At 40.2% G+C, this 25,541-nt stretch overlaps 2 protein-coding genes across 3 annotated transcripts in view; one reads left to right on the forward strand and one right to left on the reverse strand.

The window, feature by feature from the left end:
- LOC119647145 (serine/threonine-protein phosphatase PP2A 65 kDa regulatory subunit) overlaps positions 1-9,987 on the forward strand; it is a 28,520-nt gene extending 18,533 nt beyond the window's left edge. For both annotated transcript variants that reach the window (XM_038047939.1, XM_038047940.1), the window contains one exon: positions 9,155-9,987. Coding sequence is in view for 1 of the 2 variants with exons in the window: in XM_038047940.1 (XP_037903868.1) it covers positions 9,155-9,159 (5 nt within the window). In the remaining variant the exon portion in view is untranslated. The remainder of the gene's footprint in view (positions 1-9,154) is intronic.
- Positions 9,760-25,056, reverse strand: LOC119647155 (vitellogenin-3-like). The gene is made up of 7 exons (XM_038047962.1): positions 24,965-25,056; positions 24,734-24,803; positions 24,417-24,660; positions 16,883-17,040; positions 10,438-10,655; positions 10,204-10,372; positions 9,760-10,150 (listed from the first exon to the last, which is right to left on the reverse strand). Exons 1-7 carry the CDS (start codon positions 25,017-25,019, stop codon positions 10,066-10,068), a joined length of 999 nt encoding a protein of 332 aa, XP_037903890.1. The 5' UTR covers positions 25,020-25,056; the 3' UTR covers positions 9,760-10,065.
- Between the last annotated feature and the right edge of the window lie 485 nt (positions 25,057-25,541).

The following is a 25,541-nucleotide window of genomic DNA, read 5'->3' on the forward strand; positions in this document are numbered from 1 at the left end:
AAATCAAGCGTAAACCCACTAAGTTCAACTCCGCAAAGCCAATTTTGACGGTCTGAACTCAGCTTTAGCGTCTTTCAACTGGGTGCATATATTAAGCAACTCATCGTGTGATCAAGCTCTTAACACCAATATCCTCTTTGATCTCCTCTCCTGTTATGTCTCTTCTTCCCCTTCATGCCTACGTTCGTATCCAACTTGGTTCACAACGGAAATTCTTATTAACATTCGCTTGAAACATACACTGCGGAAGAAGTTTCTAAGAATGACGCCGACGCCACAGATGAAGTTGTGGTCAAGTCTCAAAAGAACGTCACGAGATTGATTGCAGAAACGTGTAAACGGATCGATGAATGTAAAGAGCTAAGAGCTCTGCTGATGGCTGCGCGCGAGTGTGGCGCACTCGAACTTGGTTACCGTTGGAACGTACAAGAAGTGCGGCGTAGATTACCCCGTTGACAAAATGAACTCCATCATTGCGTTGTTCGAAAAAGCAGTAGCTGCCGTAAATAACAACAAATTCGCTACTGCGCACAGGTCATACGTCTTTCTTTAACGTCGTGAAGAACGTTAACGTCATTCACGTTGATGACCAGTTGAAGAGATAGAAGGAGCACTTCACCACGAGTTTTTATGTTCTCTGCGCAAGGACATTCCATAGATACTAATAGCTATTATCAGTTCGATATTTGACGGCGCAAAATGTCGTCTCCTGCATTGATGTCAAATCTCAACGGAATTTGGAATGCAATGCCGAATTCACGAAGATTTGGATCTTGTCAACGTAATTCCTTCTCATTGTCAATGAAATTCTCCATGCTACCTAAAAATATAACTCCATCTACGCGACGCGGCCACAAACTGCACTGCCTGTCAAAATATCTTTATATGGTTTTGTAGGCAGCAATCAAAGATATACACAGGAGGTGAAACTTATAAAAAAAACAGGATAAAATGAACCATCCGGTTTCAGGCCGGTTCAAGATCGCAATACTTTCTGCGCAACTGTCTATGTATTGTGTCGTGTTTTTATAGCTCTTCTGTGGGCGCGGATCCCTGTAACTAGGCAACCAGCTACAAACCACCAATCCATACATACATAAATACAATAGGAAATTTATAAAATGTCATTACAATATTATTCGGATCGCCGCCTTCTACGATTGGTTTTGGCATCAAGCTGGAAAATTTCTATATCAAACCCGATCAGAGGGACTAACACCACCACACAGATGGGAGTCAACATCAATGATGATTTCTGCACATCATCATTGCGATCCTGACTGAAAAGTCACGCCCCGTGGATGCTATATTTTCTGGCTTCAAGACTTGCCTAGGCAGTTTCATCTCCTGTGTATAGTCTTCTTGGCAGCAATACACACTTGAGTGACGCTGCGCGACGCGACGCATCTGAGTTGCCTGGCAGGGAATACTTTGCAGCGTCGCCCGTTATTTCCATATAAAGGTACGAAGCCATCTACGCTACGCGACGTAGCCACAAACTGCACTGCCTGTCAAAATATCTTTATATGGTTCTGTAGGCAGTAATACACATTTGAACGACACTGCGCGACGCGGCCAAATTGCCTGGCAGAGAATATTTTGCAGTGTCGGGTGTCATTCAGTTTTAATTTGTATTCACCTGTTAAAATATCAAAATATACAGTTGTTTGTAGCTGGCTGCTGTAGTTGTGCAATAAAGGCATGTCGTGTTGCGACAGTAGTGCTGAATGTAGTGTCGCGTCGCGTAGCGTATGTGCGGTCGTACCTTAAAAGTGCGACCCCAGCGACGCGACGCGGCCACTAATTGCACTGCGTCGCGTAGCGCATGTGGGATCGTACCTTAAAGGTGCGATCCCATCGATGCGATGCGGCCACAAAGTGCACTGCCTGTCAAAATATCTATAAGGTTTTGTAGGGGGCAATACACACTTGAGCGACACTGCGCGCCGCGACATTCAGCCAAGTGACGCGACGCAGCCGAGTTGCCTGGCAGAGAATATTTTGCTGTGTAGTGTGTCATTTCCATTTAATGAATTCAGTTGACTGTTACGGTTTTTTAGTTTCGGTTTGTATCCACCTGTTAAAATGTCAAAATATATAGTTATTTGTAGTTGGCTGTCGCCGTACTGCAATACTTTTAAGGTACGACCCCCTATAGGCTACGCGACGTGACGCGACACTACATTCACCACAATTATGGCGGCGCAGCATGCTGATATTGCACTATCGCGGCAACCAACTACAAATAACTACATATTTTGACATTTTAACACATCGTTCAATAAGTCCCGGGACTAACTATATACAATAATACATCATCATTCCGACGCTTCTCTAACTTTTCAATGCCATGTTTGTAGAACGATTTGTCTTTTGACTCAAAATGACCCTCTGTAGCAGCGATCACCTCCTCATTTGAGCCAAATCTTTTCCCTGGAGCATCTTTTTAAGATCCGCACAGAGCCAGTAGTCGCTGGGGGCCAGATCCGGCGAGTACGGAGGATGAGGAAGCAGTTGGAAGCCTAATTCGTTGAATTTGGTCATCGTTTTGATTGACTTGTGGCACGGTACGTTGTCTTGATGAAAGATGACTTTCTTCTTCTTCATGTGTGGGCGTTTTTTTCGCTATTTCGGCCTTCAAACGATCCAATAACACTAGGTAGTCGCTATTGATGGTTTTTCCTTTTTCGAGGTAGTCAATGAAAATTATACCATTCGCATCCCAGAATACGGACGCCATCACTTTGGTGGCCGACTATTGTGTTTTTGCACGCTTCGGGCGGCTTCGGACTCCGGAGTGAAATGATGAATCCATGTTTCATCCACTGTCACATATCGACGCAAAAAAATCCTGTTTATTGCGAGCCAATTTTTGGTGCAAAATAGTAAATGCACTACCAGTTGATATGTTCACCATCTTAGCTATCTCGCGCACTTTCATTTTGCGGTCACCCATCACGATTTTCAATACTTGCTTGATGTTCGCCGACCCGAACGTTCCGCATCATTTGTATCAGCACGACCGCGTTTCAAGTAAGCATACCACCGAAAAATGGTTGTTTTCGACGGAGTAGAGTCCGGATAACGTTTTTTCAAGCCGTTGCTGAGCTTGAACAGTGTTTTTTCCCATTAGAAAACGATGTTTTATCAACACACGAAACTCGTTTTGGTCCATTTTTACAAACAAAACCTTATTAAAATCGGTTTACTGTCTGTCTGTCTGTCACACGCATTTTTCTCGGAGACGGTTGTAGCGATTGGCACCAAATTTGGTAGAAAGATGGGAACTGTGAACGCTCACGCATGTAGTGAGTTACATCCTTTTACGACGAATTTAAGGGGGGGTCCCCATACATGCAAAGGGAGGGTGTATATTTTTTTTTCATCAAATATAGTCATGTGGGGTATCAAATTAAAGGTCTCGAGTAGTACTTAGTTTTGACATTTGTTGAAAAGGTGGGGAGTGCGGAGGGTTGAAAGTGGTCATTTTTTTAACGAACCCATTCTCAGAAACTACCCAATCGAAAAATCTGAAAAAAATCAGGGGGCTGCCACTATATGGTGCCTAGGCTCCGAAATACCCTTCATACCGATACCTGTTCAAATAAAGTTAATAATAGTACATTACTATAATTTTTAGTAATTGACAGGAAAACCCCCCTTAAGTTCACCCTAGAATCACAAAATTGCAACAATATAGGCTATAGTATAGAGCATGATCCTGCCAAATTTGGTGAAAATCGCACTATTACTAACAAAGTAATACTAGGTCAAAGCTGTCGCTTCTCTGCAAATTCGAGACTATGAATGTCAATATCACTTGAAAGTGGCTATTTTTACATAATATATGCATATTTTACGTGCTACATGCTAATGGGACAAATGCACACCCAAATCTCTTTATAAAAAAAATACACAAAACCTTTCATACCTGAAGCGTCCAGCTTCCGGTTTCCCGATTTGTTTTCACGATTGCAAAGGTAGCGTCACTTTAACCACTATAGCTTTCTTGGTTATGTTTCGAATTACATCAAATTTTGACACATCTTATCTGAAGGTTGGTACTTCTGAACCTTGGTATATAAATGGCATTATTAGCGCCATCTCTACGTTAGTCCCGGGACTTATTGAACGATGTGTTATCAGGTGGATACAAACCGAAACTAAAAAAATCGTAGCAGTCAACTGAGTTCATTATATAGAAATGACACGCCGCATTAGAAAATATTCTCTGCCATGCAATTCGGCCGCGTGGCTTCGCTTGGTTGAATGTCGCGTAGCGCAGTGGTGCTCAAGTGTATGTTGTTGCCTAGACGACCATATACAGATATTTTGACAGGCAGTGCAGTTTGTGGCCGCGTAGCGTAAATGGCGTCGTACCTTAATGAATCCAGTTGACTGCCACGATGTTTCAGTTTTAGTTTATATCCACCTATTAAAATGTCAAAACATGCAGTTGGCTGCCACGCTTGTGCAATATAGGCATGCGTCGTCGCGACAATTGTACTGAATGTAAACAGGAATACACACTTGAGCGGCGCGACATTCAGCTAAGCAACGCGGTTAAGTTGCCTGACAGAATATTTTCCAGCGTTGCGTATAATTCCATATAATAAATTCAGTTGTCTGCTATGGTATTTACATTTAAAGAACAATCATATCTACCCGACACGACACTAAAGGTACGACCTCATTTACGCTACGCGACACGATACTACATTCAGCACAACTGCGACGACGAGGCATGCCTATATTTCGCTAACGCGGCAGCCAACTACATTTTTTAAGATTTTAACAGGTGGATACAAAGCAAAACTGAAACCTAGCAATCACCTGAGTTCATTATATGGGAAATAATGCAAAATATTCTCTTCTAGGCAACTCGGCTTGTTCGTTGGAATGTTCATTCTCCTTTGGGGTGAAAGGGTAGGATGTGTTTCAGATTTAGCTCTGCAATCCTCAGAACATATCTGGCAATTCAAGCTGATCTACCACTTAAAACTTTACTACCAAATCTTGCTCTTCCCTCCATGTTGGTATCTTCTGGCCAATGCAAAGCAACCGACGAGGAGTGAAAAACATGCTCTCTGCACCGTAAAACATGAGATGAGTCAATTGGTTCAACAGTCTAACATTTTTTCGGAGTCCGGAATTGAGCCTCGGCTCGGGCGGCTATTATAGCAAATTAAAAAATTTTAAATCTGAAATATTCGCCTTCTATCCAGAACTGGTGCCCTTTGAGAATTCATCGAATAAGATAGATATGTTGGCGGTCCAGGAAACGAAATTGTTGGGCTGCGAATTATTTGCCTCTCGAACGCACACATTTTTAAAAGCGGAAAAAAAGACCGCAACCTTGCCCACTAGAATTTCACTTGCAACATCACAGAATTCAGATTAATCAATAAAAGAATTGGTCCGCTTTGAGCGAAAATTAAATTTTCTAACGTTTGGCTTATATGCTCCAAATGAAGACAAGGACGATTCAATAAAAGGTGAATTCTATAGTGGCTTTGAGCTATTATTTGATTCACTATCCTCAAACGATCTGAAGATATTACTCGGTGACTTAACATAAAAGTCGGAAAAGGGCTAGATAACGCTGGATATAACTAACGAGAACGGATGCAAGTTCATAAAATGCAGTTACTCCAGTATCATGGCAATTTCATCGATTTACTTCCCTCGCTGCAGAATTCACAAGGGAACGTGGACCTCACAAGAGAAGAGAACATTCAACCAGAGTGGTTACGTTCTCCCTGAGCTGAATTTAGCCTCCTGGACGTTCGCTCATATCGCGGTGATAATTGCAACAGCCACTATGTTACGACAGATTGATGCAGTAGCAGGCCAACCCCAGCTATCGGGTTCGACATTGAAAAGCTTCAGTTCGAAGGAATGACAGCGAGATATGTAAAAGAACAAATCCTGAAGACATTGAACCGACACCAGGATGCCGATAGCTTTGACGTGAAATCGAGGCAGCTGGAAGACACAATTAAGATGGCTGGAGAGAAAGCGACAACGTGCGATGAAATAAAATGAGAAGAACAAAATCATGACACAAATCAGAAACAAGTCGAAATATCGCCAGCTGGGCCCTTCCGGTATAAAGGTTTTGTGTTCATCGTTTGTAATTTCCTATTCGTACACTAAGAATACAAAATATTCCGTCATTTTTTGCCAAACTCCAAGCTACCCATAAGTACATACATATTAACGATATAAATACTATCTTCATCCTAAATAAACAAACACTGTCTATTACTGCATGACGATGCACACAATATATGGTATTTATGCGCATCTAAATTGATCTGACGCATCTTACCGCATTTCCACTTTATTCCGTCCACCAAAGTATACATATATATGTTATGTATGTAAATTAAAAACCGCACACACAGGTGCACACATCTGTTATTTTGGTTACTCCCCGCAAGCTTTATTAGCGCATACATATACATACATATGTCTACCACGAGTAATTGACATTGATATGGAAATAACTATAAAAAAAGCAAAAGAAAACTAAAACGTCCCCATGAACCCCGCCTTTCATATAAGTTCCGTTTATATGATGATGACGTCATACACTTCTTAGGGTGCCATAAATTTACCTGAACTGCTAAAGTTTGACGTTATATAACTTTGTTAATACTAGTCGGATTACTTTAAAACTTTCAAGAATTGTATGTTATATTATCACCTATGCTGACGTCATTATGCACCTCTGGGATGAATTTAAGTGGTTTTCCGGTAAATTTCTAAAACATGGTAATATACTATTATTAACTTTATTTGTGCAGACATTCAAAAGAGGTGTATTTTGAGCCCTAGGTTTTATAGAGTTGCATCACTGTGATTTTTTTTTTTCAGACTTTTGGTTGGGTAAATTCTGAAAACGAGATCTGTTTCACTTTTTGGGGTACACATTTTGAATCCTATCTCCCCTATGTTTCATGCAATATCAGAAACAAGATCAGTTTCGAAAAGTGCTAATCGAACCCTTTTGATATCCCACATGACCATATTCTGTGGAAAAAAAATTAAATTTTGCATGTATGGGGGCCGCCCTTCAAACTTAAACGGATGCAGCGATAAATAACTCTACGAGTAGACCGTCAAACCCAGCGGCTTTGTTCCATTTGAGAGCATTGCTGGCCGAAATGATTGCGCTTCTGCTTGGAGGAATAGGCCGTATCCGCATGTTACCATGAGTAGCCATTCCATCCACAAGAGGAGGAACCTCACCGGATGTGATAGGATTAAGAACCGTAGTAGATAAGGAGGCCACCTTTACAGGACCATCGAAAGATTTTCGAACACATTCAAGCTCTTACGTTATGCGGTATACATTTCTGAAATTCTTGCGCTGTGTGCAGTCTTCGATTTCCCTAACCAGCGCAATAGGAAATTTCCTTTTGTCATGCCGCACACTACGCTAAACTTCCCGACATTTCGTTCGGCATTGAACTTCGAACGTGTTGCACCCGCCATTACTCGCAGCGGCCAATAGAGCCTTCAATCCTTTTCGTCCATCGATCCGCTTCCACGATTCCGCAGTGAGCTAGTTCTCATGTTGGCTCGAGAAAACAGCATTTTTTATGGCGGCCCGATGCTCATCGATATTCTCAGGTGAATAACTCACTATATCTGCCGTCCCATTAGCAAGATAGCTCTCCCACTGTCGAGCGACATCTGGATCATACAAGCAATCGGTGTTGAACTTAGGGGGTTACAGCTCTAGAAATCCTGTGACAAATGGCATACGCAATACAAAAGCGACCATCAGATGGTGATCCCTTTCGAGGCTGATGTCAGCATCTCTTTTGTTACGGACAACCAGGAGACCACTCCTAAATTTACTGCTGTAGTCGATCTAATCGATTGCTCATACGGTGACTTAATAGCAGGCTTTGTACTCGAACAATGTGTTACCAATAACGAAGCGGTGGGAACTACAGCAATTTCTAAACCTCTAGTCATTATCGTTACGGTTGCCAAGATCGTGCTTCCCCATCGCATGTCCGAGCAAGCTGTTGTCAGAACCTAACTTGGCATTCAGATCAGCAGTCACGACCACAATATCACCCAGCAAGCCTCTCCTGAATTGCGTGTATTTGCTTGTAGAAAATATCCTTCTCCATTACATTGGAAATCTCCGTTGGTTCATAGGATTGTACAGTTATGATGCTCCTTAACCTGGACCAGAATCTCACGACAACGCTCAGGAACAACCCGACACCGGATTCGCATCTGCACCACTCGACTTTCCAGAATATAAAAGCACGTTGCCATATGTGCGGCAAGAGGGAAAAGATTACTTTCCAGAGTCCCACCATCTTACTTCGCTAAGGCCTAAAATGTCCAGCTATATCGTTGAAATTCCCACTCAAGTTGGAGAAAATAATAGCAGTAAAGTTTTAAAATTTACAGTTTCCCTTTTAGTCGCCTCTTAAGCGGGGAGCACTTTGAGAGTATTTTTACGTCCCATCTCACAGGGCTTTATATAAAGAACCATTACGGCTTTTTTCAGTTTCCTGTACCGACTTGTTATTGGTTCAGCCGAATTAACAAATGCACACGACTAAGCCCATCTGTAGAATATTTGTGGTTTTATCCACCACGGGGGAAAGGGAATAATGCCTCTTGGAGACCATTGAACTTTCATTACTACCTAATTGCAGCATAGGTAAGGATCTGGAAAGGTCGCCAGAATCAAGTGTGAAGCTGCAAGAGCTCGTAGTCCTATTTTGTTTTTTTTCGAAAATCTTCGCGGAGAGTCAAGTTTAAGATCGATATATTTAGTGGAAAGGGTGGCCTGATTTTTATGTTTACAAGTCACCGTCGTGTACAGGGCGATTTTGAATATCGTTTTATACTAAAAAGTGCTCTTTTTCTACCCACCCATCCAAGTCGTCCTTTCGTGTCCATATAAATTCTGTAATCAACGAAAAGACCGTCTTCATCAGTGAACTACATCATGGGGTCATAAGCATTGACACAAGAACACAAATCTCGAATCGTATATTGTCTGAAGCCAGCGTTCAACTGGCTGTTTTGTGCTGCATACCTAACAATTTGACTACATACTTGTGCTTCAATTCTTATTTTGGTCAAAATTTAATGTGTCACTCTCGTTTCTTTCCAGCATAAAATTACGATAATAGTTGGATAACATCGCAACGATCATTTTCAAAGGCAACAACAGCAGCAGCTACTGCGACTACAACAGTTAAACCCGATGATCGGAAATCATGCAAAATTCATTAAATCATTGCATTGAACCGTAATACGAATTGCATTGTTTATTTGCAAATGAAACAAGAAACAGATATGGAACAAAATTTATAAAAGAAGCAAAAATCGTATAATAAATAAAGAACACACTGAAATCTATATATATTGATAAATTTATTATTTTTATTTTAATTCAATAATTAAATTAATTGTAAGAGGAAGAAATGAATCATTAAATCTACACTAAAACACACAATGCAAAATGAACGTTTGACTTGCAACATAATTTTAATCCTTGAATTGTTGTAAAACAAGAAAATTAATATGAGAAATTAAAAAGTGATTAGTGGATATGATTGACTGTATGATATCTGTTTTTATCTATTTTCCCTTTTCCAATAAAAAAGTAAAAATCACTTCTTTGCCTCGACACAATTCTATAAACTTTCTTTCTGAGTCTTTGATATACAAATAGATGTGTGCATGCTCGTCTCCAGTGCAAAATACCTTTAGTACCATTTTTTACTTTGATTTTTTATTAGTGACTATTTTTCTTCCCATCAATTGAAAAAACAGACGCAACTCTACACAAATTCGGTTTTTTTAGATCGAGAAACATTTCAGAAAACCATCAACAAAAATAGAGAAAATTCTTGTCTACAAAGAAAATTGTTAAAATCTTGTACTCTTACTTATGTAAGGTTAATTTTAAGTATAATTTAATAAAATGTAATAGTTATAAAAGGGTCATTGTGCTTGATTTGCCTACGTTGATTCGCTTTCAGTGTTTAGCCGGAAGGAAAGTTTAAAAGCCAAAGTACATCACGTTTTTATTGGCCTGACTCCCTCCTTTCCTTTAGCAAACGGCTCCTGAGCATTTGTCGTGAGAAAATAATCTCCTTTTAGACTGAAAAGGGACATAATAAATATATTAACATTCATGAAACGCATAAAAATTACTTCTCAGGACAATCTATTCCCATCACTACCTCCGGGTCGTAGTTTGTTAAAGTGCGTCCTCGCTGGAACTGGTACCAAGATCGAGCTTGCACTGCATTGAACTTCTCTGGATATTTATTGGCCACGCTTTCAGCCCAAAAACGCCATGATCGTCGATGGCTGCATAAATCTGAAGAGGGATGAGAAGATATTAATTCATTGAATAGATGAAGAAATGGTTTCCAAGAGTAAAACCTGTTTCCGAGAGTAATTCATAGTTCCGCTGTGGACATCCTGGTTGTAATGTTATCCCTCCATTCGGCCAAAAGTCTACAGTGCCGGTATGTACAGGAGCTCCGTATATCCAAGAATCAGTGTGAATAACGTCTACAAATCTTGCGTCTTTTGCACTGATTCTACGAAAGAATATGCCTGGGTAGAAACCTGGGAAAGCTGGATCCAATGCTGTGATCCTTTAAAGTAAAATTAATATTATATGAGATAACTATGCTTACTAAACTATGACAAAAGTAACTGCTTTATTTTTTAATAAAATGAATGTTATGTGTAGATAGAATTTCCCTTAAGAGAATAATAATAATATGTGTAGATTTATTCATTACAAAACCCCAGAAAAGTAACATTCTCTATGCTTGATTGAAGGTGGATCTGCTCAGAATAGGAGATAGAGGTAGCCGGTCAAGGGGTCCAGTTATCAAAGGAGGAATCAAAACACAAATAAACCTAGGATGGACGAAAGGAATCTTAGAATGGTATTTGAAAAGCATAATTAACCAGGTGGCATTGGTGGACTATGGGGGGCGGCCATATTTGCAAAATGCCTGCGAACAGAGATTGGAAACTAAGGAAAATGGTCGAAGGAAGTTTGAGATGGGTGGAAATCAATTTTTTTATTGAAGCATTTCATGACAAACGTTTAAACTTGTGATAGCGGAGCGCAAGTCCTTCCGTTCGGGTGGCTCAGTGGTAAGAGCGCTAGCCTGTCGTAGCAGTATGTTGCAATTCATATCTCATTGATCGCAGAGGGATCGTGATTCGATATGAGATACCAGTCGAATCATCTGTAAATAAATACCTGAGTCGAGTCAAAGAACTACTCATCAAAGTGTGCTCTAATCTTAAGTGAAGTGCCAGACACGCTTAAAGCTTGTAATACACGAGGCCTGAACAGTACATTCTGCCGCTTCTTGTACTGAATATACGTGCCGGCAATCCGGCCAGCACCATCAATTCAACTCTGGCCGTGTAAGGTGTTGAGGCGTAGAGTTGAGATATTTTTGTGTGTGAGAACGTATAGGTAGGTAGGTATCAGTGGCCGTTCCGAGGAGCCCAATTAGCGCTTTGGTGCGCCGTTTTGATGCCACAAACTCCTAAGACCGTGACTGTTATAGGAACAGGGAAGCAGAGCCCAGCTGGCTCGGATCTTCAAAGCCAGCCCGTAGCATTCACGAAGGAAAGCAGCTCTCCGACCCTGCAGCTAGAAATCTCACTGAGGTCCCCAAAGAATGGTTTACCCAGTGTCCGCAGCCTGACTCGAGCCAGAGCTGGGCAATCGCAGAGAAAGCGCATGAGGGTTTCCCTTCCTTCTCCGCAGCTTCGGCAATGCGAGTTGTAGGGTAAGCCGAGCCTAGCGACATGGTCCCCTATGGGCCAGTGCAGACCGCCGTAATCTTGAGTGCATTTGCACGCGTCTGGCACAGGAGCTCTCGTGATCGGGCTATGTTATAAGCTGGCCAAATTCTCCTTGATTTGGCACAGCTTGTAAGCCTTCGCCATCTCAGGCCCGCGGCTGCTAGGTAGTGCGAGTAGACTCAGCCCCCGACAGCCGCCAGCGGAACACCGACTGTATTCCCCGAGGGACTGCCAAGAGCAGAGCCTTGCCTGGCCAATCCGTCAGCCCGCTCATTCCCCTCTATGTTCCTATGCCCGGGAACCCAGAGGAGAGTGATCTTGAGCGTGCCGCCCAGATGGTTGAGCGCGTCCCTGCACTGCCCCACCAGCCGGGAAGATGTCGTCGTTGAGTACAAGGCCTTGATGGCCACTTGGCTGTCGGTCAGAATGGCTATGTTACGCTTGGGGCTCGAATCACGCTCCAGCCATCGACAGACTTCCAATATCGCCAGTACTTCCGCCTGAAATACACTGGTGAAACCTGGGAGACCACACGACTTGGATACACCGTGTGTATTCGAGAAAACCCCCGCGCCGACTCCATAGGCCATCTTTGATCTGTCCGTAAAGAATACCGTGTCATAGTCTTGCAACACGCCGCCGGTCTTCCACTTTGCTCTGGTTGGAAGGTCCACAGCAAAGTTTCTCGTAAAGTTCAGCTTGCGTGTGACATAGTCCGTGGGGGATGCCCAGATTTCTCGAGGTATTTCATCTAGGATGTTGCTGTGACCGTAGGAGCCCAGCATCCGGACTCACGTAGTCTGACGGCACTGCACGCTGCAACATATTTGATGTGGAGGTCTAGGGGGAGGAGATCTAGGAGTACATTGAGAGCATCTGAAGGGCAGGACTGCAGAGCTTCGTTCTATTGTATTTCTTCTTCAAAGCCTGCCACCATACAATAGAGCCGTACGTTAGAATCGGCATACGCCACCACCTTCACCCCGCTGCTGTCCAATGTACGTAAAATTTTGTCCATTACTATTAACCAGAGCACCGGTGAGATGGCACCACCCTGGGGCGTGCCTCTGTTTCTGGTCAAGTGGTTGCCTCCCAGATCGGACTGGATTATCCTGGTACTCAGCATGGATATAATCCAATGCGTGAGATACCCCTCCAATCCAATACCGGTCAAGGCTTCCTTGATGGCGTTGGTATTGACGTTGTTGAAAGCTCCTTCTATATCCAAGAAGGCTGCCAGGGTATACTGCTTGTACTGCAGCGACCGCTCAACCGTGCCAATTACCTCGTGGTGGGCGGTTTCTGTGGATTTTCCTTTGAGGTAGGCATGCTGGGACTTAGAGAAAGGCGTTTTCTCCATAATCGTCCTTAAGTGAATGTCCAGGACGCGTTCTAGGGTCTTCAGCACGAAAGAGGTCAGGCTGATTGGCCGAATGTCCTTAGCGGACTCATGACCGCGCCTGCCCGCTTTTGGTATGAAAACCACCCATGCGCGCCTCCAGGACTGCGGTACGTATCCTAAAGTGATGCAACTCCGGTAAATTTCAACAAGCCATGGCACAACCCTTTCCTGCTTCTGGGGATTATTAAGTAATTTTTTCAGCGAAAAAAACAAGGGATCGATTTTTTGAAATTTCTACAGTAGCCTCATATCGGTAAACCGGATACAAGATTTTGATGGATTACCTTACATATAGCATTATACCTATTCGTGTACTGCACCGGTGCCATAATAGTGTAGCTAGAAATGAGCTGATCCAACGTATCTAACGCCGAACTACATATTCTGCACTGGTCGATTTCCACCCGCCCATTCATTCTGAGCTTTGTCGCCGTCCTGAATGGCACATATAGGTCCCTCCGTCTCAGCAAAGAATTCCTCAGTACACAGCCATCTGTTCGAAAAAAACGGCTGCAGAGATAATATACGTGTTTACCGTGCAGTGTCTTCGACTTCCACTAATCAATACGCTCTTGGTCTGACTTCACCCCATTCGATCCTTCAAGTAAAGTGGAATTAGCTCGCAATCTACTTTACTAACAGTCACATGCAAGGGAGTGGCCTCCTCTTTGCTGTAAAAACAAATGCATAGCGAGTCGACGCCATGTCTACCACGCCCTTGTCTACGACGCCACGAGCCAGGTTTATCCGTTCCACGACAGAATTTGGATGGTGCATTCAGCCATTGGTCATAGTAGTCAGTATCCGCCACTGCATGTTTTCTAGATTGGTTTTCATCCATGACAATAATCCGAATGCATATGCCAATGGAGGGATACCGCATTTATTCTTCACCAATGATATGTCCGGCATGCGGCTCGTAATAACTTTTGCGGATGACTTGAATTCGAGACTTGCCTAATCCGAATGCCTCGTCCGAGACCGCTCCCCAATTTTCCGGGAAAAAACTCAGGTGGGAGTGGAGAAAATGAACTTTCAATGACATATTGCGACCTAAAGCCTTGTAAGACTTAAGTAATTCTTCAATTCGTTGTTGATAGTTATCTGACACTTTGTTCTCAAGGAAATTGCGGCTAACAAACATAAAAAAATCCCAGTCTGTTTTCTTGACAAACTGTTGGAAAAAGCATCGTCATCATATAACTGGTTAACCCTGAGTCCCACAAATACGCCTTCTTTGATTTTGATATCACTTATATGCGGAAATGTTTGCTTGAGGTATAAGAACCCAACTTCCTTATTTAGAGCCTTAACAAATTGTTTAAAAAGGCCCAGCTTAATGTGAAGTCGAGGTATAATGATTTTTCTTTTGTCTACCAAGCCGCCAAACGCGATGTTTTTACTACCGGTAATATCATTCACGCGCAAAGGCCAGTATTTTCACATAATGTCGGGTCTTTCGGGTCTCTTTACGGCTATCTCATTCATAAAGAAAACAACAAAATTTAGTGTAGCCAGTGTAGTGGTAATATTAACTGGATTGCAACGGTTAATATTATCACTACTTTGAGGTCAGCACAAAAACTCCATTGATCATGATTGTAATTATTTTTTTCCAGAATGTTTTCCAGATTGTCATATGTTTCTTTCATACGAGTTGCGTAGGCAACAGGGGTCGATGGCAAATCATTTCCATTATTGAGTACAACGGCTTTCAAAATAGTTTTTGAAGAATCAATGAAAAGTCTCCAGTTTTCAGAGACGTATGGTATTTGAAATCTTTGTCATCATCGTCTCGCGAGAAAAAGAAATTAAGGCAGAATTTCTTTTTCGAAAAAACATAGTATTGACACCTTTCTGCAGGAGATTTTTCTGCTCCAGTGGTGTACCAAGAAGCTCAGCTTTTACTTTAGATAGGTCTAAATCTCGGCTAAGTCGTTCAATTCTTCTTGGGTGAAAAGTTTTGGCTCGTTCGAATCGTTAGGCGTGAAGTCTTTATCTTGGCTGCTATGTGGTACCTTTTCTTCCGGCGATAGCGCATTCTGTTCACTTGTTGATTCTTTATCATCAAGGGTGTAGTTTTCGGGTGATATGGGGACAGGCAACAAATTACTATGTTCGACGGGTCTAATTGCCGAAGGAATATTTGGATAAGTTATGGCATGTTTTGATTTTTGCGAGAATCCAGATATTGCTGCCATACAAAAATAACAGCTCCCGGCATGAGAGGCGGGCTCATGCCAGACCATTGGTATCGAGAATTACACCGTGCGTGATTCTCCACGTAACCACGAATTTAAATTAATGTAACAACTTTTGCAACATCATTTTAGGGCCCACGCCTTGTCCTGATCCCCGACTTTGCAACCGAAATAATGCTCATAAGCTTTCCGGACCAACGTATCCAAGGATCTCCTTTGATTCTTAAAAGTCATTTCTTCAGAAATGTGACAAAAAGAATTCACATCATTCTTATAAGAACATGGCATTATTTATTACGCCAAAAAATTTATGAATTATAAAGAAATGTATTTGAAAAACAGGAACAAAAACCATTTCTGCTAAACGTAAACATCGCACTTTTTTCAGAAAAGAAAAAGGAAAACTGGCGAAGTAAGACAGTCTGTCTCGGAGCACACGCTCACTACAACTGAGAGGTGCTTGCGAATTCAATTGGTGCAATGTGTTTGGTGAGTAAGCGGACAAGTTGCAACTTGTATAGCAAAGGGTCCTGGAATGTCGGTTTTTACCGAAAGAAATAAAGTGGAATGCTGATTTTTTATGTTTTTTTTTTTTTGATAAAAATACCCCTTGATCCGCCTTTTTCACCCTCTCGTATTCCCAAAAATGTTTATCGTAGGATATAGTTTTTATCATGATTAGTAAAGATCACCAATCAGAGTGTCTGTCCATTTTCCCATGTTGACCAGTGTAATGAACGTTATGAATTAAGTCAGCTTAGCAATGTCCTGCCTTAGTGAGCCCCGCCAACTTTCCTGACGAATTTTCCATGGTGCTCTCTTCGGTCACTTAAATCAATAACGCGAAAGCGGATCTTCTAGCCATGCAATCTGATAGCCGTAACTGTACCACAATAAGCTGTGCTGTCCATTATGGGAACCCGACCCAGTCACTGAGTCAGTCCCGCCGGTTATCCGTATCGGACCTCAAGTTTCTCCTTCTTCTCATTCGATAGATTTCTATTTTATACCTAACTTTCAGAGGTGATGATAGCTTCCTCAGTGATTAGTCTGCAAGACTGCAAAGTTCTTGTACTTTCTTCACATACCTCCTAAGAAGCTGCGGTGGCAAACACCCATTCCTCCATTCACAACCAGGCTTGGGACCAGCTACGATAGAGTTTTATTTTTATATTTACTAATTACATGGTTAATTTTATTATTCCCCCTTTGATATCAGGCAAAATAGATATGAGTGTTCCTTTTTGATAATATAGCTCTCGTAGGAGTCCAATTTATTGCACTCTATTGAACAAGGGAAGGAATCTGGGAGTTCTTACTATCTATTAAGATGATTGGCAACAACTTGTTCGCCTATCAAATATTCTAATACACTTTGACATTGGTATTCACTTCACCTCGCTGATGTTCCTATTTTTTAATATGGGTGTGCATTATTGCTTACCGTCGTAGAACAGTTTTCTTCTTCGATATATTTGTTACACTCCGCCCAATTACTCCAACGAGTTGACCACCCAATGAGTGGCCTACTAAGTGAAATTGTTCAAAATTCAGACCTTTAGCAAATAACTCCAGCAGATCTGATGCTATTATAGGTCCTAGCTGAAAGGAAAAGAAAGAAACGTAAGACACAAATTGAAATATGTAATACAAGTAGCTGAAAGTTTTGAGCGCATGGGACATGACATATAAAAGAAGAAATGTGTGCGTTTATTATGTTCCAGTATCTTGTATCAGTATCAGTCAAATGATCAAAATGACGACTTCAATTAAAGACTATTACATATTGGTTCTTCTGCAAAGACTGGCGTTACCTGAGAGTAATGGTAAAGCCTTCTGGAAAATTCCACTGGCCCTTTACCCCCCATACCCTATTGTTCTTGTGCCGTCAAGTCCTCTCCTAGTGGTTTTCTTCTATTGGCAAACAAGTGTTTGTTGTCGAACATGGATCCAAATTTTTGGTTAGTTTTACATTATTTTTTATTAATAATTTGGTAATAGTTTAGTTAGAAAATGATTCTTTTGTGTACCCGATGGGGGAAAAACTCATTTTTATAAATCTTGGTGCTCTAAATTGACGTAAAGATCAACGTTACCCAGATATAACGCCAGGCCTTCTCACTACTTTTTACTATTTTACATTTTTAAATTTACTTTATTTTGGTGTTTGAATGAAGTGCTCTAACACACTTCAAGGCCCTGATCCAATTTGGATTGTTGCGCCAACGATTATTATTATTATTTATTTTGGTAAATGGTAGTTGGGGGGGGGGGCTTTTGGGGATATCGAAATGGTGGACCTCGGTGCAAAACCGGGATGTCCGGGAGTTCCTTATTAAGGCAGGCCTAGACCGGATACCGGTTGTTGCGCCGATGATGATGATGATGAAATGGTAGTTTACCATCAGGAAACCTTAATCATTTCAGGAATACTGTCAAATTAAATGATGACTGTTGAAGAGGCCATTCAGTTCTTGGAAACAGTGCATGATGAAGATATTCCAACAGAATCAACACGGGTGTACATAGCACCACCTGCCCCGAGTGTCCTGACTGATGAGGACAGTGCAGACGAAGACACCGGTTGTTTAGCCGATAATTTGTGTGGACGACAGCTGAAATCAGAATACATAGAGTTGATCCTGAAGGTGAGGTATTAGAGAGTTCTAATAACAGGGATTGGATTGACGGGAATTTGGTCTATCCGAGGACCGAGAAATCTAAAAACATAAATTGGATAAATTTCGAGACATGTCACTTGAAAATATTTTCCGGTTTTTTTTTATGACGAACCATTATCTTTCATAATCGAGGAATCCGGAAAATACGCCGCTTTTAAAAATTGACCGAATCGTGAAATCGCAAAAGTAGAGCTCAGGGTGAGTTTTTTTTCTATTTAAATAAACTAAATATATTGTGTTGATTCATTTGTTTCTTATAGATATTTATTGGAACTCTTATTTTGAGTGGGTACATCCATCTTCCAGGGAAAAAATGTATTAGGAAACAAAAAAAGATCATCTACCGTAAGAAGGGATCGCTTTATTCAAATAATGAGGTAATGGTTGGAAGATAATACAACAATAAATATGAACTACAAACCGTACAAACTAAGGCCAATGATTGAGCTATTGAAAACCAAATTCTTGAAGTACTTTATTCCACATGAACATCTGTGCTTTGACGCAGCCATGATCAAGTATTACGGTCGACATGGATGTAAACAATTCATCCGAGAAAAGCCAATTCGATTTCGCTACAAAGTATGGTTTCTCAATACTGATTTTGGCTACCTTGTGGATTTTGAAATCTGCGGAAGTAAAAGCCTAAAAGAGAGGACAGCATATGAAAAGTCATTTGGAAAAGCTGTCGCCACTCTTGCTATCCATACCAGATATTTTTTGATAATCTCTTTACAATTATGTATGACAAGCTACTTCTATCTATGTATTACTAAATAATTTCATTTGTGAATAGGTATAAACCTTCTCTCTTTTCTGAAAGAAAAGGGCTACAATTGACCTGAGTCTTTTCGAGAAAATAGACTTCCAAGGAATGTTCATTACCAAGGAGCAGTTCAATGATTAAATTGGAGAAAATAGGTGGAGTAGCTGTAATCAAATGGGTGGACAATTCCGTGATTCCAATAGGGTCTACATCTTTTGGATTATCCACTCTTCACACAATGAAACAGATTAGAGTTATAATTTTCCAGAGTACTTATGATACAATGTTTTCATTTTCAGCTTTAATCAAAAGGAGAAAAAAAAATATTTCTCTTCAGTAGCCCACACAGTACAATTTACATATGGGGGACCAGATGGATGAAGAGATACGTAGAAAGAAGTGGTGGTGGCCTTTGTTCACATGTTTATTAGATGCAGTTCTGAATAATTCATGACATTGTTACAAAAAAAGCATATGAAAATATCACAAGCTTGAATTTAAGAGACACATAGTTCAAATTTATTTGACGAAGTATGAGGTGCCGGCGAAGTCTCCTGGAGCGTTATTTTTTTTATATCAAAAAGTAGCACAAATTTAAAAAAAATATAAAAAAATAATTTAATAATAAGTAACATAAACTAATAAGTGAACTATGAGCCACTGGCTCGGGAAATCAAAGAAATTTGGCATCTCGAAAAGTGGTTGTAGTGGTTGTGTTCCCATAATATTGTCAGGGGCAGGTATTGTACCAGAATCCCTCCCGGCTTCTCCTGATGTTCTGGCACTCTCAAACAGTCTGGTTCAAACAATGCAGAAATATACCATTCTGTTTACGTGTTCGATGTTGTGGGGAGTTCTCGACGGATTCTCCCATTAATTTACAACCGGCCACCATCACCAGCGCGACTTTATCTTGTAAGTAGGGTCTTAGGAGTCTAAATGCTTGGTACTTAGTGTCTGTATTAGGTAAAATCCGATATCTGCCGAAATTGTGACAACTCGGAAATAAAGTAATATTATATTAGCAACAAGTGTTTTGATTATGTGCTTCTTATATCTTAGTTGGATTAATTGAACAATAGGATGCTTGTATTGGGAGTTTTTACCCTGGTAAGGACGAGGGTTACTCACAGGCATTATTTATTATTCTATCTATTGAAACCCCCTATAATTTTTTTGAACATATTTTCTGAGTTCATAAGTGTAACTAGAGCCAGAATACCACAAAAAAATTCAATCTTCCTTGTAACTCACAAGTTTAGATTATTGCAGAAAAAATACATCAGCGGTGGAAATTGCGTTTAAGAGCCAGATAGATAATTTAGTATTACGAGTAGTTCCGAGAGCTGCTTTGCATTTATTTAAACTAATTATGCCCGCATAATATATACATATATAATTCCATATCTGGTCGCCATTTTGAGGGTTATCTTAAAGGGGTCATCCCTTGTGAGGGCCGTTTTTAAGGTTTTGTGTAAAAACAAAACCTTATTAAAATCGGTTCACTGTCTGTATGTCTGTCTGTCCGTTTGTCTGTCTATCTGTCTGTCTGTCCGTCACACGTCATGTGGGGTATCAAATTAAAGGTCTCGATTAGTTCTTTTCAAAGACGATCTTAGTTTTGACATTCGTTGGAAAGGTGGGGAGCGCGGGGGGTTGAAAATGATCACTTCTTTAAGTGGGCCATTCTCAGAAACTACCACACCGAAAAATCTGAAAAAAATAAGGAGGCTGCCACTATATGGTGCTTGGGCTCCGAAATACTTTCCATGCTGATATCTGTTTAAATAAAGTTAATAATAGTATATTACTACAATTTTCTGTAATTGGTTAGAAACCCCCTTTAAGTTCATCCTAGTACCATGAAATTTTGCAATGATATAGGCTATAATATGGAGCATGATCTTACCAAGTTTGGTGGAAATTGCAACATTACTAACAAAGTTATAATACCTCAAATTTGTTGCTTCTTTGAAAATTGAAGACTATGAATGTCAATATCACCCGAAAGTACTAAGAAATACACAAAACCTTTCGTACCTGAAGCGTACAGCTTTCGGTTTCCCGACTTGTTTTTGCTTTTCTTTAGAATTTTTGTGTGAAAAACTGGATAAAGGTACAAACACGAATATTTCACCATATAGGTATTAGCGTCGTGAGCATGCGTAGTAATTTTTTCAGCCCGATAACATTGTTCATTATTGAAATACAGAGCAATTTTTACATCCATCTCCAAAAAAGGTGTTTTTCTGCTGCAACGCTACAGGGCGCTTATGTCCGCAAACTAGGATTATTAAAAAATGTTGAAAGCTAAATTTTTGGTGCCTTGTTAAACTTTTCTTTTAGACTTTGGTGTTTTTTCAAGGCTTCTTCAATGAATAAAAGAAACTACCGAATGAATCCCAATTATCTTAGTTGGAATCGTAGAAACATGCTCTGAATAAGTCGTGAAAATTTCAAAGAATTTCGTTGAATAGATTTTGGGCTATGGTGGCAGTAGATTTTCAGTTCTTCGAGAAAAACGCATTTAAAAAGTAGAATATATAATAATAATAATCGTTGGCGCAACAATCCATGTTGGATCAGGGCCTTGAAGTGTGTTAGAGCACTTCATTCAAGACCGTAACGGCACACTAGGAGGCAATGTGGTCAGCATTGCGCTCGCCCGAGATTATTACCCTGATTTGACTCAGGTACTCATTCACAGCTGAGTCGACTGGTATCCGACGTCAAATCACGATACAAATTCCACTGCCACCAGTGAGATTTGAACCGCGACCTTCCGTACGACAGCCTTGCGCGTAGAATGCGATTTTTAACCATAAAAACTTAACTGCTGTACCTAGTCCATAAACTTGAGGTTTCTTGAAGGAACACATGTAAAGCCTTGGCTTCAATTCTTATGATTTTAGCAAAGTCATTCGAACGTCATTCGGACCGATAAATACGTGCTTTACTACGCCTTAAAGGTCTGGATTCTTACTCTTTCTATTATGAGCAATTTGACTAACAGTTGATTATTGGAAAGAAAATTTTAGTTTCAAAAAATGGACAAGATTCACATAAACTTTTGCTAAATTTTCAAGTCCATCCAAATATGTACTGGCCTACGCTGACGATATTCTGGGAAGAATAACCCAGTCTACCTTCATCCCGATCGGACAGGCGACAAGAGATCTTGGGATGCATATTAATTAAGATGAAGTACGCGGTGGCAACGTCAGGGTGAAACACCAAAGAACCATCGACATCGAATCGCACTGACCAAACGAGACAATAAAGTACAGTTGTTGGCAGCCAACAGAGCCTAGCTTACAAAACTGTTTCGCTCGAAACGTCTCACCATAGGGCCAAAGCTCTCACTGTACAAGCCTATGATCTTGCCAATCCTTATGTATTCCTCGAAGACTTGGGTTCTTAGCGAGAAGAATTGCGAACTCTTGGCCGCGTTCGAGAGAAGAATCCTCCGAAGAATTTTTGGCTCCCTACATGAGGATGGACGATCCCGATACCATGACCGTCCAGTTGTGGATAAAATTTGGCTAAATAGGTTACGGTGGGCGGGTCACCTAATCCGTATGGCTGAGGATAATCCAGCCCGGAAAGTCTATAAGGGCTTTATCTATGGCTGAGGTGACCCTGCCCGAGATGGAACGATGGCGGAGGTCAGGACGCCAGACGACTTTTAGGGATATCGAATTGGTGGACCACTGCGCAAAGCCAGGATGTGTGGAGTTCCTTACTATGGCAGGCCTAAACCGGACATCGATTGTAGCGCCGTTGATGATGATGATGTTGGATATTATTATTTAAGAGGGTCATTCCGTGTGTCGGATCCGTAGAATCATTTTTTTTACATCAGTTGTATCTAGATATAGTGTAGAATATATGGACAAAAAGATTTTTTGATATTCGGAGCCGTTCGAAAATTATTGTGTTAAACACATGATAAGTTACATGCCAGATTTATGTCGATCGCCGTCATAAAGCTCCTATTTATTGGTCCGAATGACGTTTGAATGACTTCGCTAAAAGGACAAGAATTGAAGTTGTGTGTGTAGTGTGTTTCTTCAAGAAACCTAGGGTTTATGGACTAGGAATAGCAGATTAATGGCCAGTTAAGGTTTTATGGTTAAAAATCGCATTTCACTTTTTAAATGCGCATGTTGAAAATCGGCTGCCACCATAGCCCAAAATCGATCCAACGAAATTCTTTAAAATTTTCACGACTTATTCAGAACATATTTCTACGGTCCGCAAACTAGGATAATTGCGATCCGATCAGTAATTTTTTTTTATTCATTGAAGAAGCCGTGAAAAAAACACCAAAATTCACAAAAAAAGTTTAACACGGCACCACAAATTTAGCTTTTAATATTTTTTAATAATCCTAGTTTGCGGACTGTAGTTAAGTCTGTACGTTAAAATGCCGTTTACTTTTTCTCTTTCTTTAAGATGATCATAGCACCCTCTAGCGTGGCAGCAGGAAAACACCTTTTTTTGAAGATGGGTATACAAATTGCCCTATATTTGAATAACTAGCTATGCGACCGGGCTAGAAAAATTACTATGTACGCTCAAGATAATCTCAAATCCATGGTGAAAAATTCGTATTTGTCTCTTTATCCAGTTCTTCACAAAAAATTTCTGAAAAAAGCCAAAAAAAAACGGCCTTCACACGGGATGACCTCCTTAAATGAAACAAGTATTTATTATAGAATGGCTTTCTGTTTCCATTATATAAACAAGTCGGGAAGTCGGAAGCTGGACGCTTCAGGTATGAAAGGTTTTGTGCATTTTTTAATACGTAGCTTGTAATATATCCATATATTATGTGAGAGTATCCATTTTCAAAGAAGCAACAACTTTGATGTACTATAACTTTGTTAGTAATAGTGCGATTTTCACCAAACTTGATGAGATCATGCTCTATATTGTAGCCTATATCAAATGATCCTAAAGGGGGTTTTGCAGCGAATGACTAAACATTATAGTAATATACTATTATTAACTTTATTTGAAAAGATATCGGTATGAAAGGTATTTCGGAGCCTAGGCACCATATAGTGGCAGACTCCTGATTCTTTTCAGATTTTTTGGTGTGGTAGTTTCTGAGAATGGCTCCTTTAAAGAAATGATCGCTTTTAACCACCACCACCTTTCCAACAAATATCAAAACTAAGACCAGTTTGAAAAGTACTAATCAAGACCTTTAATTTGATACCCCACATGACTATATTTGATGAAAAAAAAATTTTACACCCCCATTTTGCATTTATGGGGACCCCCCTTAAATTCAGCTTAACAGGATGTAACTCACTGTATGCGTGAGCGTTCACAGTTCCCACCTTTGTACCAAATTTGGTGTCAATCGCTATAACCATCTCCGAGAAGAATGCGTGTGACGGACAGACAGAAATAAAATTTCTTACTATCCGGTGTAATTATTTCACACAATGTACAATACGTCACCTTATCTCATTAGATAAAATTTTAAATCTGTAAGATAAATAATGATACAGATTTCTTACCTTGTACACATTAGGAAGAGCAGTAGAGAAATAATTTCCACCGCCGAATGCTGTCCAATTCAATGTTACTATATTATGGTTGCCTCGTTCTAGATATGACGTAGTTATTAATTTTATACTTTCGTCTTCCTGTTTCTCCTCATAGCCGTGTACATAAAGCGTTGTAGTTTTTTGAATGTCAAAATTTGGATCATCCAAGATGTATTTCAAGTTATTTATTCCGTAAGTATTCGTTTGATTCGGACTGAAACATGCATTATAAATTAAGAATGATATAAGCAGAAACAAATATATTTTACTTGACCAAAGATACTTACCTGAAATAAAAGATATAGTTAACCGAGTTGAGGGGTCCATTCTGAACTGTTCGACATAAAACGGCAAGCCCTATGAAAATTTTTAATATTAGTTCTCTCATTTTTATATTTTCTTGAAAAGCATTTACAATAATTTATGATAATAAAAATAAACAATTGTTTTTTAAAGTGCTAGGAACGTCATGTTTTGCTTAGTAAAAATTCAGTTAGGGGGATCAATTAATTGGCTACCTGTATGGAAACTCAATTGTGAACATTTTCTAGCAAAATTGAAGTAAAACGACATTTACAAATCTCTATGAAGTCTAGTTTTTGCAATCAATTTTGTAGAATTGATAACTTCAAACTTGATATTAATATTTTAACTTTCGACATTTTTGGTGAGTAGAACCGGACCAGTTTTCAATAGGGGCAACCAGAATTAGCTAGCTTCCTGTCCATTTTCTGTCAAGAATGGTTAAATATAATTCTTTCACTGCCTCTGCTGTATGAGTGTTGATTTTTTTTTATATAGCTGCAATCATAAAAGGAATCAATCCCCTTTCTTCAATTCTTCCATTCGTACAAATGAAAGTGTTATTTAAGTTAGTAGTTTTTATAATAATTAATTTCTTAATTTGGTAAGAACTCAAGTGTAATTCTTATAATAATTTGTTTCTTAATTTAGTAAAAACCCTTTAAAACTCTGCGCAGTGTCTCAGGGGGCACGTGAGGAAAGTGCAGGAACTTTGTTGTCTTGCAGATTACTCACTGAGGAGGCTATCACCACACCTAACAGTTAGGGATAAAATGCAAATCCATCGAATGA

The sequence above is a fragment of the Hermetia illucens genome, chromosome 1 (genome assembly GCF_905115235.1).
Source record: "Hermetia illucens chromosome 1, iHerIll2.2.curated.20191125, whole genome shotgun sequence".
NCBI lineage: Eukaryota > Metazoa > Arthropoda > Insecta > Diptera > Stratiomyidae > Hermetia > Hermetia illucens.